General features: G+C 46.3%; 1 protein-coding gene across 4 annotated transcripts in view; it reads right to left on the bottom strand.

The window, feature by feature from the left end:
* Positions 1-18,111, bottom strand: part of VANGL1 (VANGL planar cell polarity protein 1) — a 53,283-nt gene that overhangs the window by 19,641 nt on the left and 15,531 nt on the right. For 3 of the 4 annotated variants that reach the window (XM_063624643.1, XM_063624646.1, XM_063624644.1), the window contains exons 3-4: positions 15,866-15,998; positions 11,369-11,976 (exon numbers count right to left, since the gene is read on the bottom strand). In XM_063624643.1, coding sequence (XP_063480713.1) covers positions 11,369-11,976; positions 15,866-15,998 — 741 coding nt within the window. The remainder of the gene's footprint in view (positions 1-11,368; positions 11,977-15,865; positions 15,999-18,111) is intronic. The other variant, XM_063624645.1, reaches the window with a different exon arrangement.

Below are 18,111 nucleotides of genomic sequence, written 5' to 3'. Positions count from 1 at the left end.
CGCCCAAGCTGGAGTGCAGTGGCGTATCTCAGCTCACTGCAACCTCAGCCTCCCAGGTCCAAGCAATTCTCCTGCCTCAAATCCCAAGTAGCTGGGATTACAGGTGCACGCCACCATGCCTGGCTGATTTTTAGTGGAGATGGGGTTTCACCATGTTGGCCAGGCTGGTCTTGCACTCCTGACCTCAGATGATCCACCTGCCTCAGCCTCCCAAAGTGCTGGGATTACAGGTGTGAGTCACCAAACCCGGCCAATTTTTATTTTTATTTTTGAGACAGTCTCCTTTGTCGTCCAGGATGCAGTGCAGTGGTGCAATCTCAGCTAACTGCAACCTCTGCTTCCCAGGTTCAAGCAATTCTCGTGCCTCAGCCTCCAGAGTAGCTGGGACTACAGGCACATGCCACCATGCCTGGCTAATTTTTTGTATTTTAGTAGAGATGGGGTTTCACCATGTTGCTCAGGCTGGCTCAAACTTCTGGCCTTAAGGGATCCACCCATTTCAGCCTACCAAAGTGCTGAGATTATAGGCGTGAGCCATTGCGCCTGGCATCCATATTAACAATTCTTTTTACAAGCTCCCAGATGACATCCAGCCTTTGCTTGAAAAGAAAGTTCACTTTCACACTGAAATGACCTTTCAGTTCTACCACTAGTTCACCCAATGCTTTGTTCTGAACCCAAGTCCCCCTTTCTTGTGAAAGCCGTTTAGATACTTGAAGGAAACAATCGTGATCATAAATCACCTCCATTTTAACTCCCTTATTTTACAGCTAAAGGAACCAAAGCCTAAAAAAATGTGTGCACACATGCACACATACACACAGACGTACACACGGTCCCTTCTATTTCCCATTCATTCACCCTCCCTTGAACTTGATTGTGGCTTCTGCAATCAAACTTGTACTCTTACATGTTATTAAAATCCGAAATTAACATTGAGCTTTAGAACTCATCCAGGCTGATGCCCTCACACTTTATGGCCTGCAACTTCTCCCTGAGCAGGGAGAAGGGATGAAGACATCCCCCATGGACAAGTCCTTTTCAAGTTTTAGCCACATCTTTTCAAATATGAATTTGATCCCTTCAGCTAGGTCAACAAAAACAGCTTTCTTCACACGTGGAAAATGTCAAAGTACTTCTTGTATACTAATTCCCCAAATACATGCCAGGTCATTCTTCTCATTACCTAGGTACGTGCTGACAGAAAAAGCACTAAAAAGTTTTCTCATCATACAGTAAAATCTGCAAAGATCTCCTTTTAGGGCATGCAGTCACTATCCTGAAAGCCAGCTAAGGATGCTACATTCAGAAAAATCTTAACTAGCCTCTCCAACTCCATCAAAAACAGTTATAAATTATGAGCAACTGCTAAGTCCCCAGCACTGAGACTCGGATGTAAATGAAGCCTTCAAGGGGCTTATGCTCCAATCAGTGGTGAGCACCACTCAAACAATAAGTACAGTCAAGTGATCCAGAGACCGTGACAGAACATGTACACCAGGAGAAGAGGGACAGTGTTTCCGCCAGGGATCCACAGTGGGGGCAAAGCTGGGCTGTTAAGTCTTACAAGATGAATGATGGTCACACCAGGGACAACAGGCTGTAAAGCAAATTCCAGGCAGAGAAAGCATGTGAGCAGAAACAGGCTGGTGTTAATCCTCCCAAACATCCACAATAGAGCAACAGGGTCAGTGTTCCGTCACAGGACAGCACAACTTGGAGAAACCCATAGTGGCAAATAGTGTCTCCCAAAATTTGCATCTACCCAGAACTTCAGAATGTGACCTTATTTGGACACAGGGTCTTTGCAGATGTTATGTTTAGTTAAGGTAGAGTCATTCTGGTATCTGTATAAGAAAAGAGGTGGCCAGGCCTCTTTGGCTCATGCCTGTAATCCCAGCACTTTGGGAGGCTGACACGGCCAGATCATTTGAGGTCAGGAGTTCAAGACCAGCCTGACCAATAAAGTGAAACCCCGTCTCTACTAAAAACACAAAAAGCAGCTGGGTGTGGTGGCGTGCACCTGTAATCCCAGCTACTAGGGAGGCTGAGGCAGGAGAATTGCTTGAACCTGGGAGGCAGAGGTTGCAGTGAGCTGAGATCACACTAAGGCACTCCAGCCCGGGCGAAAGAGTAAGACTCTGTCTCAAAAAAAAAAAAAAGAGGACATACAGAGACCCACACAGAGGAGGTCGTGTAATGATGGGGGCAGAAACTGGAGTGACACAGCCGTAAACAAAGGAACACGAAGGGTTGCCAGCAGCCACCAGAAACTAGGAAGAGGTAAGGAAGGATTCTTCCCTAGAGCCTTTGCGGGGAGCACCGCTGTGCCAACACCTAGATTTTGTACTTTCTGAGAAGGAGAACTTTTAAGCCATCCAGTTTGTGCTATACTCTGTTACTTCCGCCTTAGGAAATTAATGTACTTGAACTTAGGGAAGGAAGGGTGGAGGCAGGTAAGCGGCAAGGCTGGTCAATGGTAACGGAGGCTGCAGATGAATACAAACGTGAGAGAATGGGAGGAAGGAGTGTCAGTGGACAGGGACAACCAAAGGAGGCCAGTACTGACAGCTGCCCAGGCACTAAGGCCACTCATTACCTACTTTTTAAGGTGTGCCTGCTCTGGTGGCTGCATTTTAGGGCCCAAACCTAGGTCTTTGAGAAAACTCTAAAATGCAGAACCCCCAATACAAGTTGATTCAGCTTTCTGTGAAAACCTCCAGCTAGGGTGCAATAGCTGATGCTTTCAGTTTTACCCACCTGCTACTTCCCAGAAGAGTCCATAAGAGCTAAATCTACCTGGACGTGTGGGCTTCACTGCTCCCTACACTTGGAGATAAATGACTTCGGTTTGACAGTCAGGACCATTTGTGGCAACATTTGTGTGACTCCCAGAGAAGAGAATATAATTAGCCCCTGGACGCTGAACGCCACCGCCTTCACTGACAACCAGGCACATGAGTGTTTATATCTCCTGGCCCTTCTGCCTTTTAATTAAAATGTTTGTCTCACAGCTGCATTTGGGAAGTTAGCTTACACAAGTCCCATAGATAACAGGCAATGATCACCTTGGAACTTGAGAAGGACAAAGAGGAGCAAAAACTGGAATTAGCTCATGTTTACTGACAGGTCTGGTTTAAACTGCACAACAAAGGCCTGGGCTTGGTTGGACTTTCAAGATAGAGGAGGAGGGCCACAGGTTTCTGCTTGAGGTCTTGAGACACAGGAGACTGACTATCCCGCAAAGGGAAACAGATCAGAGGTTCTGCGTGGCTGCTGAGGCCCACGGGAAGGCTCTTCCTCGGGCCACCTGGATTCACTCGTGCCTCGGGCCTGCTGGTGCCTCAGCTACACAAAAGCTTCAGCAGACTAATTCTTTGAACCAGTATCTGAAGGCTGGAAGGCGTACCTGGCTTTTGGGTTGAAATTCAAGCTCTGCAGGGTATCCCCACTGAAAGATGAACAAGCAGATCGGCAGCCTAGGGTATCTAATCCCAGAGCGCCAAGGAAGTGGAATCAGCAGGACTTGGGAATCACAGAATGATCTCCAAAGTGCAGTGTGGGGGACACCCAGAGCACTTCTCCATGAGTCCCTAATAATACAAATAAAACTATACCCAGAGCATGCCCAGAGGACACCATTCTCTATCAACACTGGGAGGAGTTTGTGAGAACCAGAAGTAGCTAACAGCTCATGCAATTACCTGGTTCTTCTGGTCTCAGCAACTAAGCAATACAAGGTTGTCAACATGTGCACCCCTCCTGGGCTTAACACCATGACCCAGTGGCAGTTCTGAGTGCAGAGACACACTGCTGGTCTCCTCCTGAGGAGCTGAGCCAGTTATGGCTGAAGCCCTCTGGCTGCCTTCCCCACAGCACAGCGATGCTGGCAGACCTCCCCTACTGGGGCACCTAGGAGACACGCTTCCCTACAAGTGAGGGGCTTGGCTCTGCCACAGTCTGCCTGGGGAGCATGCAGCCCTGCTTGTAGGCCGCGGCACAAACCTCACCACGCTGCCATTTCCTTGCACGGTCCAACCTGCACTGCACCTCCCCTGCCTGGGATGGGAACTCTGCTCTCTCCACATCTTAAATTACAGTGATGAATCACACCAAGATAAACAGCAGAGGCATGGGGATCAAAGACAGCAGCCTGCTTAGGGTGCTCTAAGAAAAAGATTTAGATATGGACTCGAAACACCTCCACTCCACCCAGGATGCTGGACTGCCTCGCCTTCCTCGTGAGTAAGCAGGAAGGAGCAAACCATGAAGTCTGGAGTCTGAGGCTCCCAGCCTGCCCAAGTGGATCCCGGCTCCCCCAAACCTGGGCTGGAGCACAGCTGAGTGGCGGCTTGGCAGCCAGGGAAAGGAGGCCGCAGGCTGTTCGCCCTCCTGAGTGCTCGCGCCCCACCACTTTCACACCGTGTCAAGTCACACCCAGACACTCGTGGTGAGTGTGGAGAATACGTGACCTGGCCTGCGGCAAGAATCCTCCAGGGAAACCAACAGCACAGCATTCAGGGAGTGTGACCCATCTCCCAGGGGCCAGGGGCCCTCAGGACACCATGAAAACCAGCTTCACCTTTGCCAGCTCCTTTTCCTGTGAGTCCTCTGGGCCTCGGCGCAAGGCTGTGGGCAGACGCCGTGCGAGGGAAGCCATCCCAGCTGTAGCCGCTGGCAGGAGGCAGCTGAATAAACACAGGGCTTCGGTGTGCAGCACCTTACACTCTCATTAAAGCCACTTTCAACAGGCACCACAGCACCAAACCACAAACGGCAGCTCCACTCCCGCCTTCAAAATTCTCCCACAGCAAAGCATGGCCTGAGCAAAACCCTCCACGCTCTATGTTTTAGCCCTTACTTGTTCTTGTCCTTTGCTTTACTATGAAGTAGAGCTGAGGACTGGCAAAATATCTTTATTAAAAAGTAATTACAGGAGTACAAAAACATACATTTCTAAAAATGAGATGGTATATGAACCCACAATCGTAGTAACATTTAAGGATTTTCCCAACATTGCAGCCACTGGCTCTGGGCTCTCAGAGACCGTTGGTGCTCATCGTGAACATGGGACGGAGGGCGTGGCCCAGCATGAGAGACATGCCTGCCAGTAATGTAATCACTTGACCCAGAATCACAAACATAAGATTTCAAAAGGAGCTGGAAATATCCTGGAATTACTGCAGCAATTTTAACCTCCCTAGAAGACTCTCCCTTTGTCACTTAAAGCTAGAAAATCAAAGTGCAATCCAGAGAAGCAAGGCCCCCGTGCAAGCTGGGAGGATGCATGCATGAGCTGGAGAGAGGACAAGATGAGCTCTATTTCAACAGGTCAAAAGTCTTCGGGGTCAAAAGTCTCCAGTGTATGTAATATTCCTGTCTCAGCTCAGGCTGCTGTATCAAAATGCTACAGACTAGGTAGTTTAAACAACAGAAATTTATTTTCTTACAGTTCTGGAGGTTGGGGGTCCGAGATCAAGGCTCCAGCCAACCTGGTTCCTGTTGAGGGCTCTCTTCTGGGCTTACAGATGGCCACCTTCTTTCTGTGGCCTCACACAGCCTTTTCTAAGGGTGTGTGCAGAGACAGAGCAAGCTCTCTGGTATCTGTTCTTGTAAGATCAGGGCCCCACACTATGACTACATTTAACCTCAATTACTTCCTTAGAGGCTCCATCTCCAAATATGCCACACTGGAGGTTAGGGCTTCCACATACGAATTTGGGGGGACCACAAACATTCAGTCCATAACACTTCTTTGAATATAATCACAATTGACAATGTGACAATCATAAACTTCCATTGCTTGAAAAGCAATCCAAAGATCATTTCTTCTAAAGCACAGGTGGTTCTGTGATTAGTTACCACATCTTTGATTACAAGATCTGTATTAGTCCATTTTTATGCTGCTGATAAAGACATACCCAAGACTGGATAATTTACATAGAAAAAAGAGGTTTAATGGACTCACAGTTCCATGTGGCTGGGGAGGCCTCACAATCATGGCAGAAGGCAAAAGGCACATCTTATGGCACATCTTACAGAGAAGAAAGAAAATGAGAGCCACCTTTTATAAGGTTTCCTCTTATAAAACCATCAGATCTCGTGAGACTTACTCACTACCACAGGAACCGTATGGGGTAAATCGCCCCCGTGATTCAGCGAACTCCCACTGGGTCCCTCCCACAACACGTGGGAATTATGGGAGCTACAATTCAAGATGAGATTTGGGTGCAGACACAAAATCAAGGTCTACGGTCAGTGTCGATTTATAAGCTACTCTCTCTCTGTCTTAATGAATGAAGTATTTTTTGACCCCAAAACTTTGACCCTGAAGCTTAAAAACCCAAACAGTTACAACCTGCTGGCTGAATTAGGTACAATGGAGCTTCAGCAATATAAATATCCTACAGAATGGGTCACTGTGGAAAGTTTCCCAGAGTGCTGAGTCATACCTGCTTTTGTGGTTTCTCTGTCTCCCTCCTTGTTGATGACTATCAGCTATCATTTTTCATTGATGTTCATATACCTCCTTAAAGCTGCACTTTTTCCCCTCAAAACATGTTAGTTCTGGGCTTTTTAAGGTATAGAAATCAATAATTAAATTTGTTAGAACTATATGTAAAATAAGAATAAACGGACTCTGAGAAAGAGAGCCTGAGGTGATTGTGGGAGTTTGCGACATTGAACTTAACATCCTAGTAGCCTCTGTCTTGTGTCGTCCTCTCTCCTTAAATGTGGGATAGGGCTGTGGCTTGCTTTCACCAAGAGAATGCAATAGAAATACTACTGGGACAGTTCCAGGCCCAGACCTTAAAAGGCCTGGGAGCTTCTGCTTTTGTGCTCCTGGGAGCCCTGAGCTGCCATTTAAGAAGTCTAGCAACCCCAATGAGGAAAGAACAAGGAGGGGCCACGAGAAGGAGAGAATATACAGGAAAAGAAGGAGGAGAGAATACACAGGAAAAGAAAGTCAGCCTCGGCTGACTCACCATGTGAGTGTAATCACACAGGACCATGGGCAGGATCAGCTAAAGAACCTCCTGGCTGAGCCCAATCCATGCTGCAGAATTGTGAGAAATACTGAATTGGTTGTTTTAAGCTACTAAGTGCTTGGTAGTTGTTACACAACAATAGATAAAATGTATTTTCTTTGAGACATGTGAAGTATAGGAAGTTAAAAAGGTCTGACCAAAGGCTCAAACCTACCGCTATGACTTTAAGGACCAGGCTTTGTCAACTGAGTGAATAAAATAACCAGTGGAGCTAAGGAATGGACCTCAGAGTGCAAGCCATCTTGACAATCCTCCACATTCTTACTGTTCCAGCCCTAAGCACTGCGTTAAGTGAAATACGATAATGTATACAAAAATATCTGGCACCCAGGCTGGCACATGGGAAACACTCAAAAAATGCTTCTGGGTTTGCTCATGTGTTCCTAAAGCAGTGAGGTGAACACGAACCTATCTATTCAGAGGTAGTATGGTGAAATGGGTAAGATCATTCTGGAACCAGAGAGCCTGGGCTCAAATCCTTGTTCCCACAATTACAAAGTGTGGGGCCTTAGACTTACCTAACTCTCCCACGCCTCGGTTTGCTCATCTGAAAAGGAGGCTACCAGAACCTACCTCACATGATTGTTGTGAAAACTGAGTTGGACATTAAAAGATTAGAAGGTACCTGGCTCCCAGAAAGACTATGTAATTGTTTATTGTTAAGGTTTTCTTTATCTGTCTCTGTTGTTCTACCATTTCACACTCAACTAGTCAATTACACTAGTGCCTGTGCACCAGTATTCACACTATTTTCCTTTAGAGGTATCAAAACTGAAAAATGATTAAGATAATTGAATGCCAATTTTTAGGCTCTTCTATTCTTCTGGGTTTCTCCTCAAATAAAGTCATATCAACAGTCATTAGTCTCTGGTAACATCCTGGAAAAGTTAGCAACTTATTGTGAGAACGGGGCCAAGAAAAGTGATGAGCAAGGTGTGTATGGAAAATGACAAAGCGACTGTGTGAGACACCAGGACGCTGTACAGAGTGCAGTGGGGTAAGCGGTGTGATGCACAGGAAGGTGCTGATTCCCTGTGACCTTGAGCAGGTACCTTACCCTGGGGCTTGGGGACCTCAACTGTAAGAGGGGACACCTCTACCCCACCTGCTCTGACCTCTGACAGGGCAGCAAGGAGGGGTAAATGAGTCCAAACCTATATAAAGCTTTTCATAACTCCTAGGGCACTGGGCAGAGGTTAGGAAGTAGCTCAATCTATTTACAGTATCTTACTTTCTGCAACAACTTTTTACATTTTTGAAAGTTTTCAAATAAGCCCAAAACTTCATTCCTGCCAACAAGCAGGGCCACAGCAAGTGCCTTTTATGAACTAACGAGAAGCCTATTTTCTTTAAGAAACTAAAGAGTAGACATTCTTTTGACAACTCTCAAAAATAGCTCAGTCAATTCGATAAAATCGTCTTTGAAAACATAAAAAAGAACTCACCATCGCTTGGCACCTAAGCCCAATAGGTTGCTGCCACGGTGAAGGCTTTACATAAAGGGAGAGTCGACAGCCTGTGATTCTGCTGGGTCTGATGGAGACCTGCTATTCTGATTTCCGAGGCTTGCTTTGTCTATTCCCGCACCCTCTTCCCTCCTGTCTGTTTCTACACTTTACAAAAGGCCTTAGAAGTTGTATTTCTGGCCTAGTAACTCTTCCAGCCACTGCTGGGTTCAGACCAGATTTAGCCCAAGGATCGGCGGGTGACCAGGCCCACACAATGCCAGGAGGCAGTCTGGCAGACTGGCTGTCACTTGGGCATCTGGCTCTCCCTGAGGGCTCCATTTGTCAGTAAAGACATCCCTTTTTCCCCAGCCATTCTTTCCACCTCCTAACCCAGGCTCTCCACGAGAGGGACAAAGGGGGCCTTATTAAAGGCAGGGAGAGGAGGAACACCAATGGCCCTAAAGAGAAGCCAAAAGGATGAGGCTGGGGACCACCTCAAAACGCTCTCCCCAGGGCAGATGGGCACTTGCCACCTTTCAGGTCTCCCTGGGGAGCTGGGGTGACTGACTTGAGTTTTTGAAAGCCTGGACAGCTGTTGGTCATGGTGAGAGCAGACTGAAAGGTTTGCAGCAAGCCTGGGAGCCAGGCAGCACAATCAGTCTGGCTTCTCCCATCCAGCTCTGCCCTGACCAGCAGAGCTGTGTGGTGAGAGGCGAGGGCTGCTGCTAATTACGTTTTCTGAACATGCCACAGGCATACTTTCCTCGGGCTATTTGGTTTGTCCCCTCTCCACCCCCACTCAGATGCAGTGTGCAGCTCAACCAGTCGTACAGGGAGAAGCGATGTGGGAGCCCATGAGGGTAAGTCAGTCCCACCACCCTGCATGACCTAAGGTGAGAAGACACCCTGCCCTTTCTCACCTACACAGGTGGAATTCACACCAACTAGGGCTAAGGGCCAAAAAACAAAACCACCATAGACCTCACTCCTGGCCAGTGTCTTGGCTACTTACATACACAGAGTTACAAATATCACTCATCTCCACTGTGACCACAGCCGGATTTTTCTCTACCACTTTAACTGCAGCAAAACCTGTTCTGAGACAGACTGTCTCCTGCTCGGCTTTATTGCTGCCACAATCTGAAATTCTCTGTCCTCCTGTGTTCCTATTACCTATACCCCCAGGCCTGTTTCTGCACCTGTCCACCAGACAGCGGTGCACTGGTCTCTTTCCAAGTGACTGTGAGCGCCACAGGTGCTGAGATAGAGTTCTGAAGGCAGCCAGCCTGGTGTGTCCAGGGCTCTGCACACAGCAGATGTTTAACACAAATCTGCTGGTCATTCCCTGATGCAAAACATGGGGAAAGAAAGCCTTCTGAGATGAATGCGCAGCAAAGCGGTGACCTACTTGTCTTCAGAGCCCTACAGGCATCTGTGAAGGACTCAAAACCCCAGATTTTTGGTGCACAGACATGTGACTTGGACACCAGTTTCCACCAAGGATCAGTTAGGGTGGCAGCAACCTTGAACACTAGATTATCCCGTCCTCATAGCACAAGCCAAGCCAGAGGAATGGAGGAGGGTACACACCAACATGAAGATGGTTTGGCAGCATGGCCTGACTCCAAATACAGGCTGAGCCACCTTCCTGGAGCCCAGCCAAATCTATGACAAAGCCGATTGTTCTGATACCCACTAAGGTGTGCCCTTGCTGATTTTGGCTGCTCTGCCAGCTACACGATCACAGCAGTAATAGCTGCAATGAACTAAGTGCCTACCCTGCCCCAAGCAGGCTACACACATCAGCATATACTGTCTAAGGAGACAGAGAGCCTGGGAGAGGGTAAAGGCTTTGAAGTCAGATGTCCCAGGCTCTGCATTCACCCAGAGACCGTCTCAGAGCGAGCCATGCTCCATGCCAGGCACTGAGGATGTAATGAGGTATAAGGGTGGCCCCTGGCCTCAGGGAGTTCATGTCTGTGGAAGAAAACAGATGGAAAAATAGGCCACTAACCACAAAGTGAGAGATGCCATTATGGGGGCATTCACTCAGCCCTGGCCTCATGACATCTGAGTGAATCCTAAATGAGGCTAGCCATATGTTTTTGTGCAAATTACTTAAATCCCCTAAGCCCTAGTTTCTTCATCTGTGACATAGGGATTAATAATACCTAGGTCACAGGGATCTATGAAGACTAAATATACAATCTATATAAAGTGCTTACCTTGAAGTAAATAAAATGATGGTAATCACTCTTATTTAACCACAAAATAATGAGATTTTATGCAGAGATGTAAGTATGACAACCCAACTGACTTCCAACTCTTTCTCAGGCATACATTTTCACAACACTCAAGGCTTACACATTTGGAGTCTCTAACCTGCACTTGATTCTTTATTGGAGGGTCCCTAGGATGACCATATAATTTACTGCCCAAACCAGGCCTCTGAGAGTGGGAAAAAAGGAACAATTCATGATTCCACTGGGACAACATGGTAAACCAGATGTCACATTTGGGACGAAATGGAGCTGCTGGTCACTTTATCCATTGTCCACTGGCCAATTTCAGAGTCAAAGAAGGCAGCCATCACTATGCATCTCCTTTCTCCATCATTTTTGGGAGCTGCCAATAACTTTGAGAACAGGCCCAGCAAAATCTCAAGCCAGGTGAGAGCCAGCAACTGCCCCGTGCCATCTAGAAGTCCAGAAACTCAATGAACATGGACACCCTCCCCATCCCCAAATCAGAAAAGAGTCAGACTCTGGTCCTAGCTCTTGGCATCTGTCACCACCCCTCACGTGCTACAGAGCAGATGTCTCCCAGCAAGACATCGGCCATCCTTTCTGCCTCCTGGATGTTGCCTCTTACCTCAGGTGTCCCAGGCTGTAGAAGCGGGACTCGCCATCGGTGGAGCGGACCACCTGCAGCGTGAACATGGGCTGCAGCTGCCTGAGCTCCAGCAGGACGATGGCCAGGTAATGGATGAAGAGGAGGGCATCCACGAGGGAGACTGCATATTGCACAATGCCCTGGTAATTCCGGTCCCGAGAGTCCAAAATGCGGACCCCGTAAAAAAGCCAATAGGAAACCACAAAGAGAAAGATGAGGACCAACAAAAGGGCACGAAACACAAACACCCGTGGCATGTCAGCTCTCCGCTTGCGGAAAAAAAGTGCCCAGGTCCCTATGAGCAGAATGAGGAGTTTGAATGCCACGGAGATAAAGAGCCCCTCACAAATTGTGCCACAAGGCTCCAGCTCATCCCTCCACAGGATCGGAGGTAAAAGGATGAAAGCAATAGGGGTGAGGAAAACTAGAAGTCCAAGAAAGGAGGCAACAGTGAGGCCCAGGTAGCGTTTGCAATCCAACCCCACGCTGTCCTCCATGTCCTTGCTGATCCTGGCAATGTCCTCTTGGGATATGCTGTGCTCCGAGGTGCCTGTGATGGCCGTGGTGGTCTCTCCCCAGTTGTCATCCTGGTGGGGAGAAGACAGTGAGGATGACATGACGCAGGTCATTTGTAAAAGCTACAAAGAGCAGTGAACATGTAGGGCCCGCTGCATCTACCCAGCCCTATTCACAAAGGCTTCCAGAAAATGAAAGCTTAATTCTTTAAATATTAGAACTTTTTAACTCAAACAATTTTCACTGAAATTTTCAAAATGTATGAGGTATTTACCTTTTCAAACAGAGAAAACATAATGTGATCTTTCTGTCTGTTTGGCTGATTCATTGACATAACATTGATTATCATCCCCTGTGTTGAAAAGCCTTGAGCGGCTCTGAGGGCCTGGAGCTGTTTGCCCTGCAATGCGCAATCCAGGTATTAGACTAATCTTGTGAGAGCTCATCTATAGAGATAAATCTCCTGCATCTTCTTTCCAATTCACGCTGGGTTAGAAAGGCTTAAGAAGTCCAACTCCTGGAGGTGGGAGTATTACTACACCCTCCAGCAGCCCAGAAGAGCAAAGGGCATAGCAAGGGAACTTACACCACTATACAAACCCAAGCTTACCTGCAGCTAGGACCCACATTTTAAAATCTCTTTATGAGCTGGGCGCGGTGGCTCACACCTGTAAACCCAGCACTTTAGAAGGCCGAGGCGGACGGATCACGAGGTCAGGAGATCGAGAACATCCTGGCCAACATGATGAAACCCCGTCTCTACTAAAAATACAAAAATTAGCTAGGCGTGGTGGCGCATGCCTGTAATCTCAGTTACTCAGGAGGCTGAGGCAGGAGAATTGCTTGAACCCGGGAGTCGGAGGTTGCAGTGAGCTAAGATCTCGCCACTGTACTCCAGCCTGGGTTACAGAGCAAGACTCTGTCTCAAAAACAAAAACAAAAAAATCTCCTTATGATGTTCACAAGATCCACTTAACAGGTATCAGTGTCAAGCACTCTTTAACAATATTTCTCATGGACCAAGCTAAGCAAATCCAAGAATCCGTGTATGGCCAGATTGGCTTAAAAATTCTTTCTAAAACATGTTTTCATGAGGAACTAAACATCAAGGGCATAGAAACAACGAGGATTCTTAAAATGTATCTTTTGCTTTCTAGCTTCCTCTCTTTTTAAACTTCTAGGCAGTTGCTAGTTAAAGCAATTAGTCTATTCACTTAGCAAAACCCAGTTGATAGAATTTTAAAGGATTTTGCTGTTTAAAAAAAACTGACAACAATAATGGAGCAACAAGAGAGCAGGGTGCTGAAAAGACACAGGGGGCCAAAGAAGTTTTTGCCTCTGAAATTTATATGTATCCTTTCACTCGGAAAAAAAAAAACAGATGCAGTGGCAAAGTGGGTGAAATTAGGACACCAACTTAGAAAAAGCTAGTTTAAGTTAGTAGCTAAATCAGCAAGACAGAGATCGCTCATAATCAAATAACCCCAAATCTAGTAATGACCAAAAAAACATGATTTTTGAAATGTATGGGCTATGGTAAGAAGTGGTGGTGGTGAAGGTCTCAATCTTATGAACTAATAATCCTTCAACTTGGAAAGTCAGAAGTATCACATACAGTGAGAGAAATTCCTATTTAAGACGATGGCCAGAAGCAGCCAGGACTCTCGAACACTGCTGGTGGAGGTGGACCATGGTACACTGCCTCTGGAAAATCACTCTGGTGGTTTCATATAAATTTAAATATACACTTAGCTATATGGCCCAACAATTCCACTCTCAGGTTTTATCCAAAAATGAATAAAAATACACATCCAGCCAGGCGTGCTGGCTCACGCCTGTAATCCTAGCACTTTGGGAGGCCAAGGCAGGCAAATCACCTGAGGTCAGGAGTTCGAGACCAGCCTGGCCAACATGGTGAAAGCCCATCTCTACTAAAAATACAAAAATCAGCTGGGTGTGGTGGTGCGTGCCTGTAATCCCGGGTATTCGGGAGGCTGAGGCAGGAGAATCACTTGAACCCAAGAGGTAGAGGCTGCAGTGAGCTGATACCATGCCACTGCACTCCAGCCTGGGTGAAAGAGCAAGACTCTGTCTCAAAAAACAAACAAACAACAACAACAAAAAACCCCAAATGTCCATCCATTAGGAGAATGGATAACAAATTGTGGTAGACTGATACAATGGAATACTACTCAGCAAAAGTAAAAAGAATAAGCTGTTGAAACATACCAAAACATGGATAAATCTCAAAATCATTATGCTAAGTGGGGTGGGTGGGAGGGGGCAGGAGACGGACCATATGATTCTAATTATATTAAATTCAAAAACAGGCAAAATTTATCTACAGTGATAGAAATCAACACAGTGGTTGCCTTGGAGAGGTGAGGGTGGGGCAGAGATTGACTAGAAAGGGCATGAGAGAATTTCCTGGGGTGCACATGCATGCCTAAAAAATGTAGATATACAAAGGATCCTGTTAAGCTTCAGGTTCTTAGAAGAAAAAGCACCTAAGATGCTTTCATCAAAACCCCTAGATTTTCAATAAAGAAATTGAGGCCTACAAAGGCTGTGACTGCTCAAGGTAACGGAGCTACTAAAAAATACAGCCTCCAAACACCCATCTCAATGCTTTTAACATCAGATCATCCTGGGGCAACACCAAGAGCTTCCCAAAGTGTTCTCAGCTACGAGGTGCAGAGGAGATGCAAAGAAAGAAGAGCCTTTGCTGTAGGCCACCGGCACCTCTGAACCCACATCCAGGAGGAAACTGACCCCTTCAAGTACTCCAGGGTGATCCAATCCTAGGATTGGCCCCATCCGACCATCAGCCATCCCACAGCCAAGGCAGGCAGCACTAAAGGCATTTGCTCATTGCTCAGTGAATCCCACGTTCAACCCACAATTGCAGTTTTGTGTCCCGAGAACACCTTGTGTACTCTGAGGAATTCCAGTTTCAGTCCACCTATTTGATTATAAATGCTTACCTGTGTGTATGCACAGGTATATACAGATGTATGCTTATCGATAGTCCTATATCTGTCTTTACAGCTGTGTATCATACATCGCTTTGCTTATGAGGGGCAAGGCTGGACATGTGTATATATACTTCAGGATGTGCAGAGGGTATGCAAACATGTTTCTGTGTATAGCTCAGATGTTTATTTAAATCAGGTGGGCTGCCAGACAGTTGGAACCTGGAGAAGAACCCACTCAATGGTTTAAAAAAATTAATAAAGTGTCAGTATTTCAAAAATACTATAAAGTTAGGATTTCACATAAAATCCTGATTTGCAGCTTTTCTCAAACACTGAATCCCTGCATTCCTGAGCAACAGTAGGGTGTCTGGAGCTGCAGAGCTGCTGTTTCCTTTACAGAGGAAATGCATTCTCCAGTTAGCCATAGGGTCCTTCACACCACACTACAGCACTGACCCTGAGGCACTGCACAGATTGCTGTTAACCCAAAGCTTGTTTAATATATTTTTACCCCCTCTTTTCGACCCTGGGCCTCCTTAGTTAACTTACGTTTCTCTACCAGGCATCTGAGCGTGCAGCCTCTGAATTACTGCATAGCTCTAGTAGTAATGGTCAGTCTGGGCTGCCTTATGTTTTTTCAACTTCGTAGGTTTTCTGAGTTTCCTTCTCCCTCTTCTACCCTTCCATTTTGAAATGAGTTGTGGGAGACTTCAGCTTTTCCCTTCCCTACCCTGTCATCAACCTTGCTGGCTACTTTTCCACACCATGTAAAGCAGGCCAACCAATCATACTTCAGAAGAATCTCCACGCTACCAAAGGGCAGGACAGGCTGTCCTTAGACCAACAAGAGACCATGGGACATAGATAAACTAATTAGCATGCTAGAAAAATAAAGACAAAAACCCAAGAGAACCTAAGGAAAACATTTACAGAAAGGAGTCTTGGTCGAGTGGGAGTGTGCTTACAGACCACCTTTGATCCTTACCTGAACTTCCTCTGTCCGAGTAGAATCATTTCCTAACAGGGGCTCTCCAGTGGGAGGCTGAATGGTGACAGACTTTTCTGACCCTCTGCCGTCTTTATTCCGGGGTGACTTGTGTCTCTCTCTAGTTCTCTCCCTGAAAAACAACAATGAGCTAGCACATTTATGCCATAGAGAGTTAATTAACTCTCTGGATTTATCAAAATGTAAGTATCATTTTGATTTAGGCAAATTCTACACACACACACACACACACACACACAAACACACACACACACACACAGCATCAAAACCCACCCATCTTCACCACACTTCAAGAGGTACACTGATCTTTACTCCCTACTTAATATTTTCTTTCTGCCATCCCAAGACCCAAAACAAAGACTGTCACTCTTCCTCTATCAACAGTGATATTTTCTCAAAGCCTAAAATTGTAATTTTAGGATTTCTGTAGCTAGTTACACTTTATTGTAATGATTAGTGATTAGATTTGGTTATAATTTGCCTTAACCAATTTTCTAGGGCTTTTAAAATTGGGACAACACTGTAGAGTATCTAAGGTTTGGTGTGTCCAAAAAAATCTGGGACACATTGTCACCCTTCACCTTTGGACAACAGAAGAAAGGAAATTCAAAGTCAGTACAAAGAATTGTTTACTTCTCATTCTTACAGGTTCAAAACTAAGTCATTCCCATAGGTTCTAGCTGAACTTGAAGACACCCATAGAAACAAACAAGCTAGGACAAAAGGCCAAAGACACCAAGAGGGGTGGAGGGTGTGTGTTTGTTTGCGTGTGTGTGTGTGTGTGTGTGTGTATACATGGGGAGGGTCTCAGGCCTCCTGAGGAAAGCAGGCTGCTGCATCATTTTACCCCACAGGAACTTCCTGGGTGGTCTTCCAGCGTGATTGTAAGAACCCTGCCTGGGGGTCACTCATGAAATTTCAAAATGAACCAATCACTGGCCAAGCCCAGGTCACAACCTGAGCAATAACCACTTATGGGAACTGGCACTCCCCCTCCAGCTGCCAACAGGAAACCCAGAAGCCCCACCTAAGGAGCCCCTCAAGCGTCAGTGAGTTCCCTCAGCCTCCTGCCCCCACAGCCACCTTGACATCAGCCCTCCTTCCTACAACCACTCGCCGTCATTCCCAAGGTCTCCCAGGCAGGACAGAAGCAGATTTTGGAGACAAACAGATCTTGGTTCTGCCCTACCAGATGTGTGATCTTGCACAAGTTATTCAATCTCTGAAAACCTTGGTTTCTTTATGTATGAAATGGTGACAATGACAACCACATAATGTAAGTAGTGCTCAGTACAAGGATGTGGAGTAAGTGCTAATGCACAGTGGCTGTGATTGCTATTACTATTAGCCAATGTCAAAGAATGGTGTCTTGACTTAGTGACGCGGAGTGTGTATACCTTGGAGAAAGAGATGTAAATGGAACTATTAACACACAACATATCTTCTGTTAACCTACTACTTAGCTTAAGAAAACGTAGATTTCTTGTCAAACTTCAACCTTATCATTATCTCCCTGGGACAAGCATTGACTGATTCCTTCAGAGCCAGGAGGCTCCCATGGCCAAGGGAATCTTTCAGTGACAACAATTCTATTCCTAGAGCATAACTTATAATTACAATCTATTGCTGATACAGTTCAGATGGTTGTCCCTATCCAAATCTCGTGCTCAACTGTAACCCCCAATGCTGGAGGTAGGGCCTGGTGAGAGGTGTCTGGATCATGGGGACAGACCCCTCATAGCTTGGTGCTATCTTCACGATAGTGAGTGAGTTCTTGGGAGATCTGGTTGTTTAAAAATGTGTGGCGCCTCCTCTCCTAACTGTCTCTCTTGCTTCCACATTCACCATGTGATGTGCCTGCTCCCACTTCACCTTCTGCCATGACTGTAAGCTTCCTGAGGCCTCTCTAGAAGCCAAGCAGATGTCAGTACCATGCTTCCTGTAAAGCCCACAGGACTGTGAGCCAGTTAAACCTCATTTCTTTATGAAGGTCTCAGGTATGTCTTTATGGCAATGCAAGAAGAGACTAATACAACTGCCAAGTTAGATTCCAAAAACAGAGGTGTTCTGGTCAACTCGGGTGTTTTGTTTAAACAAGGCAGCTAGGGAAACAGCCAAATAAGCAGATAATTTGGTTGTTTACCCAGAGAGGCATGTAACAATGCCAATTACCTCACATCCTACCCCAATTTATAGAATACTTTGCTGAATGCTTCACTATAATA

Source organism: Symphalangus syndactylus, chromosome 12 (genome assembly GCF_028878055.3).
Source record: "Symphalangus syndactylus isolate Jambi chromosome 12, NHGRI_mSymSyn1-v2.1_pri, whole genome shotgun sequence".
NCBI classification, from domain to species: domain Eukaryota; kingdom Metazoa; phylum Chordata; class Mammalia; order Primates; family Hylobatidae; genus Symphalangus; species Symphalangus syndactylus.
This window is presented reverse-complemented; position numbering and strand designations above follow the sequence as displayed.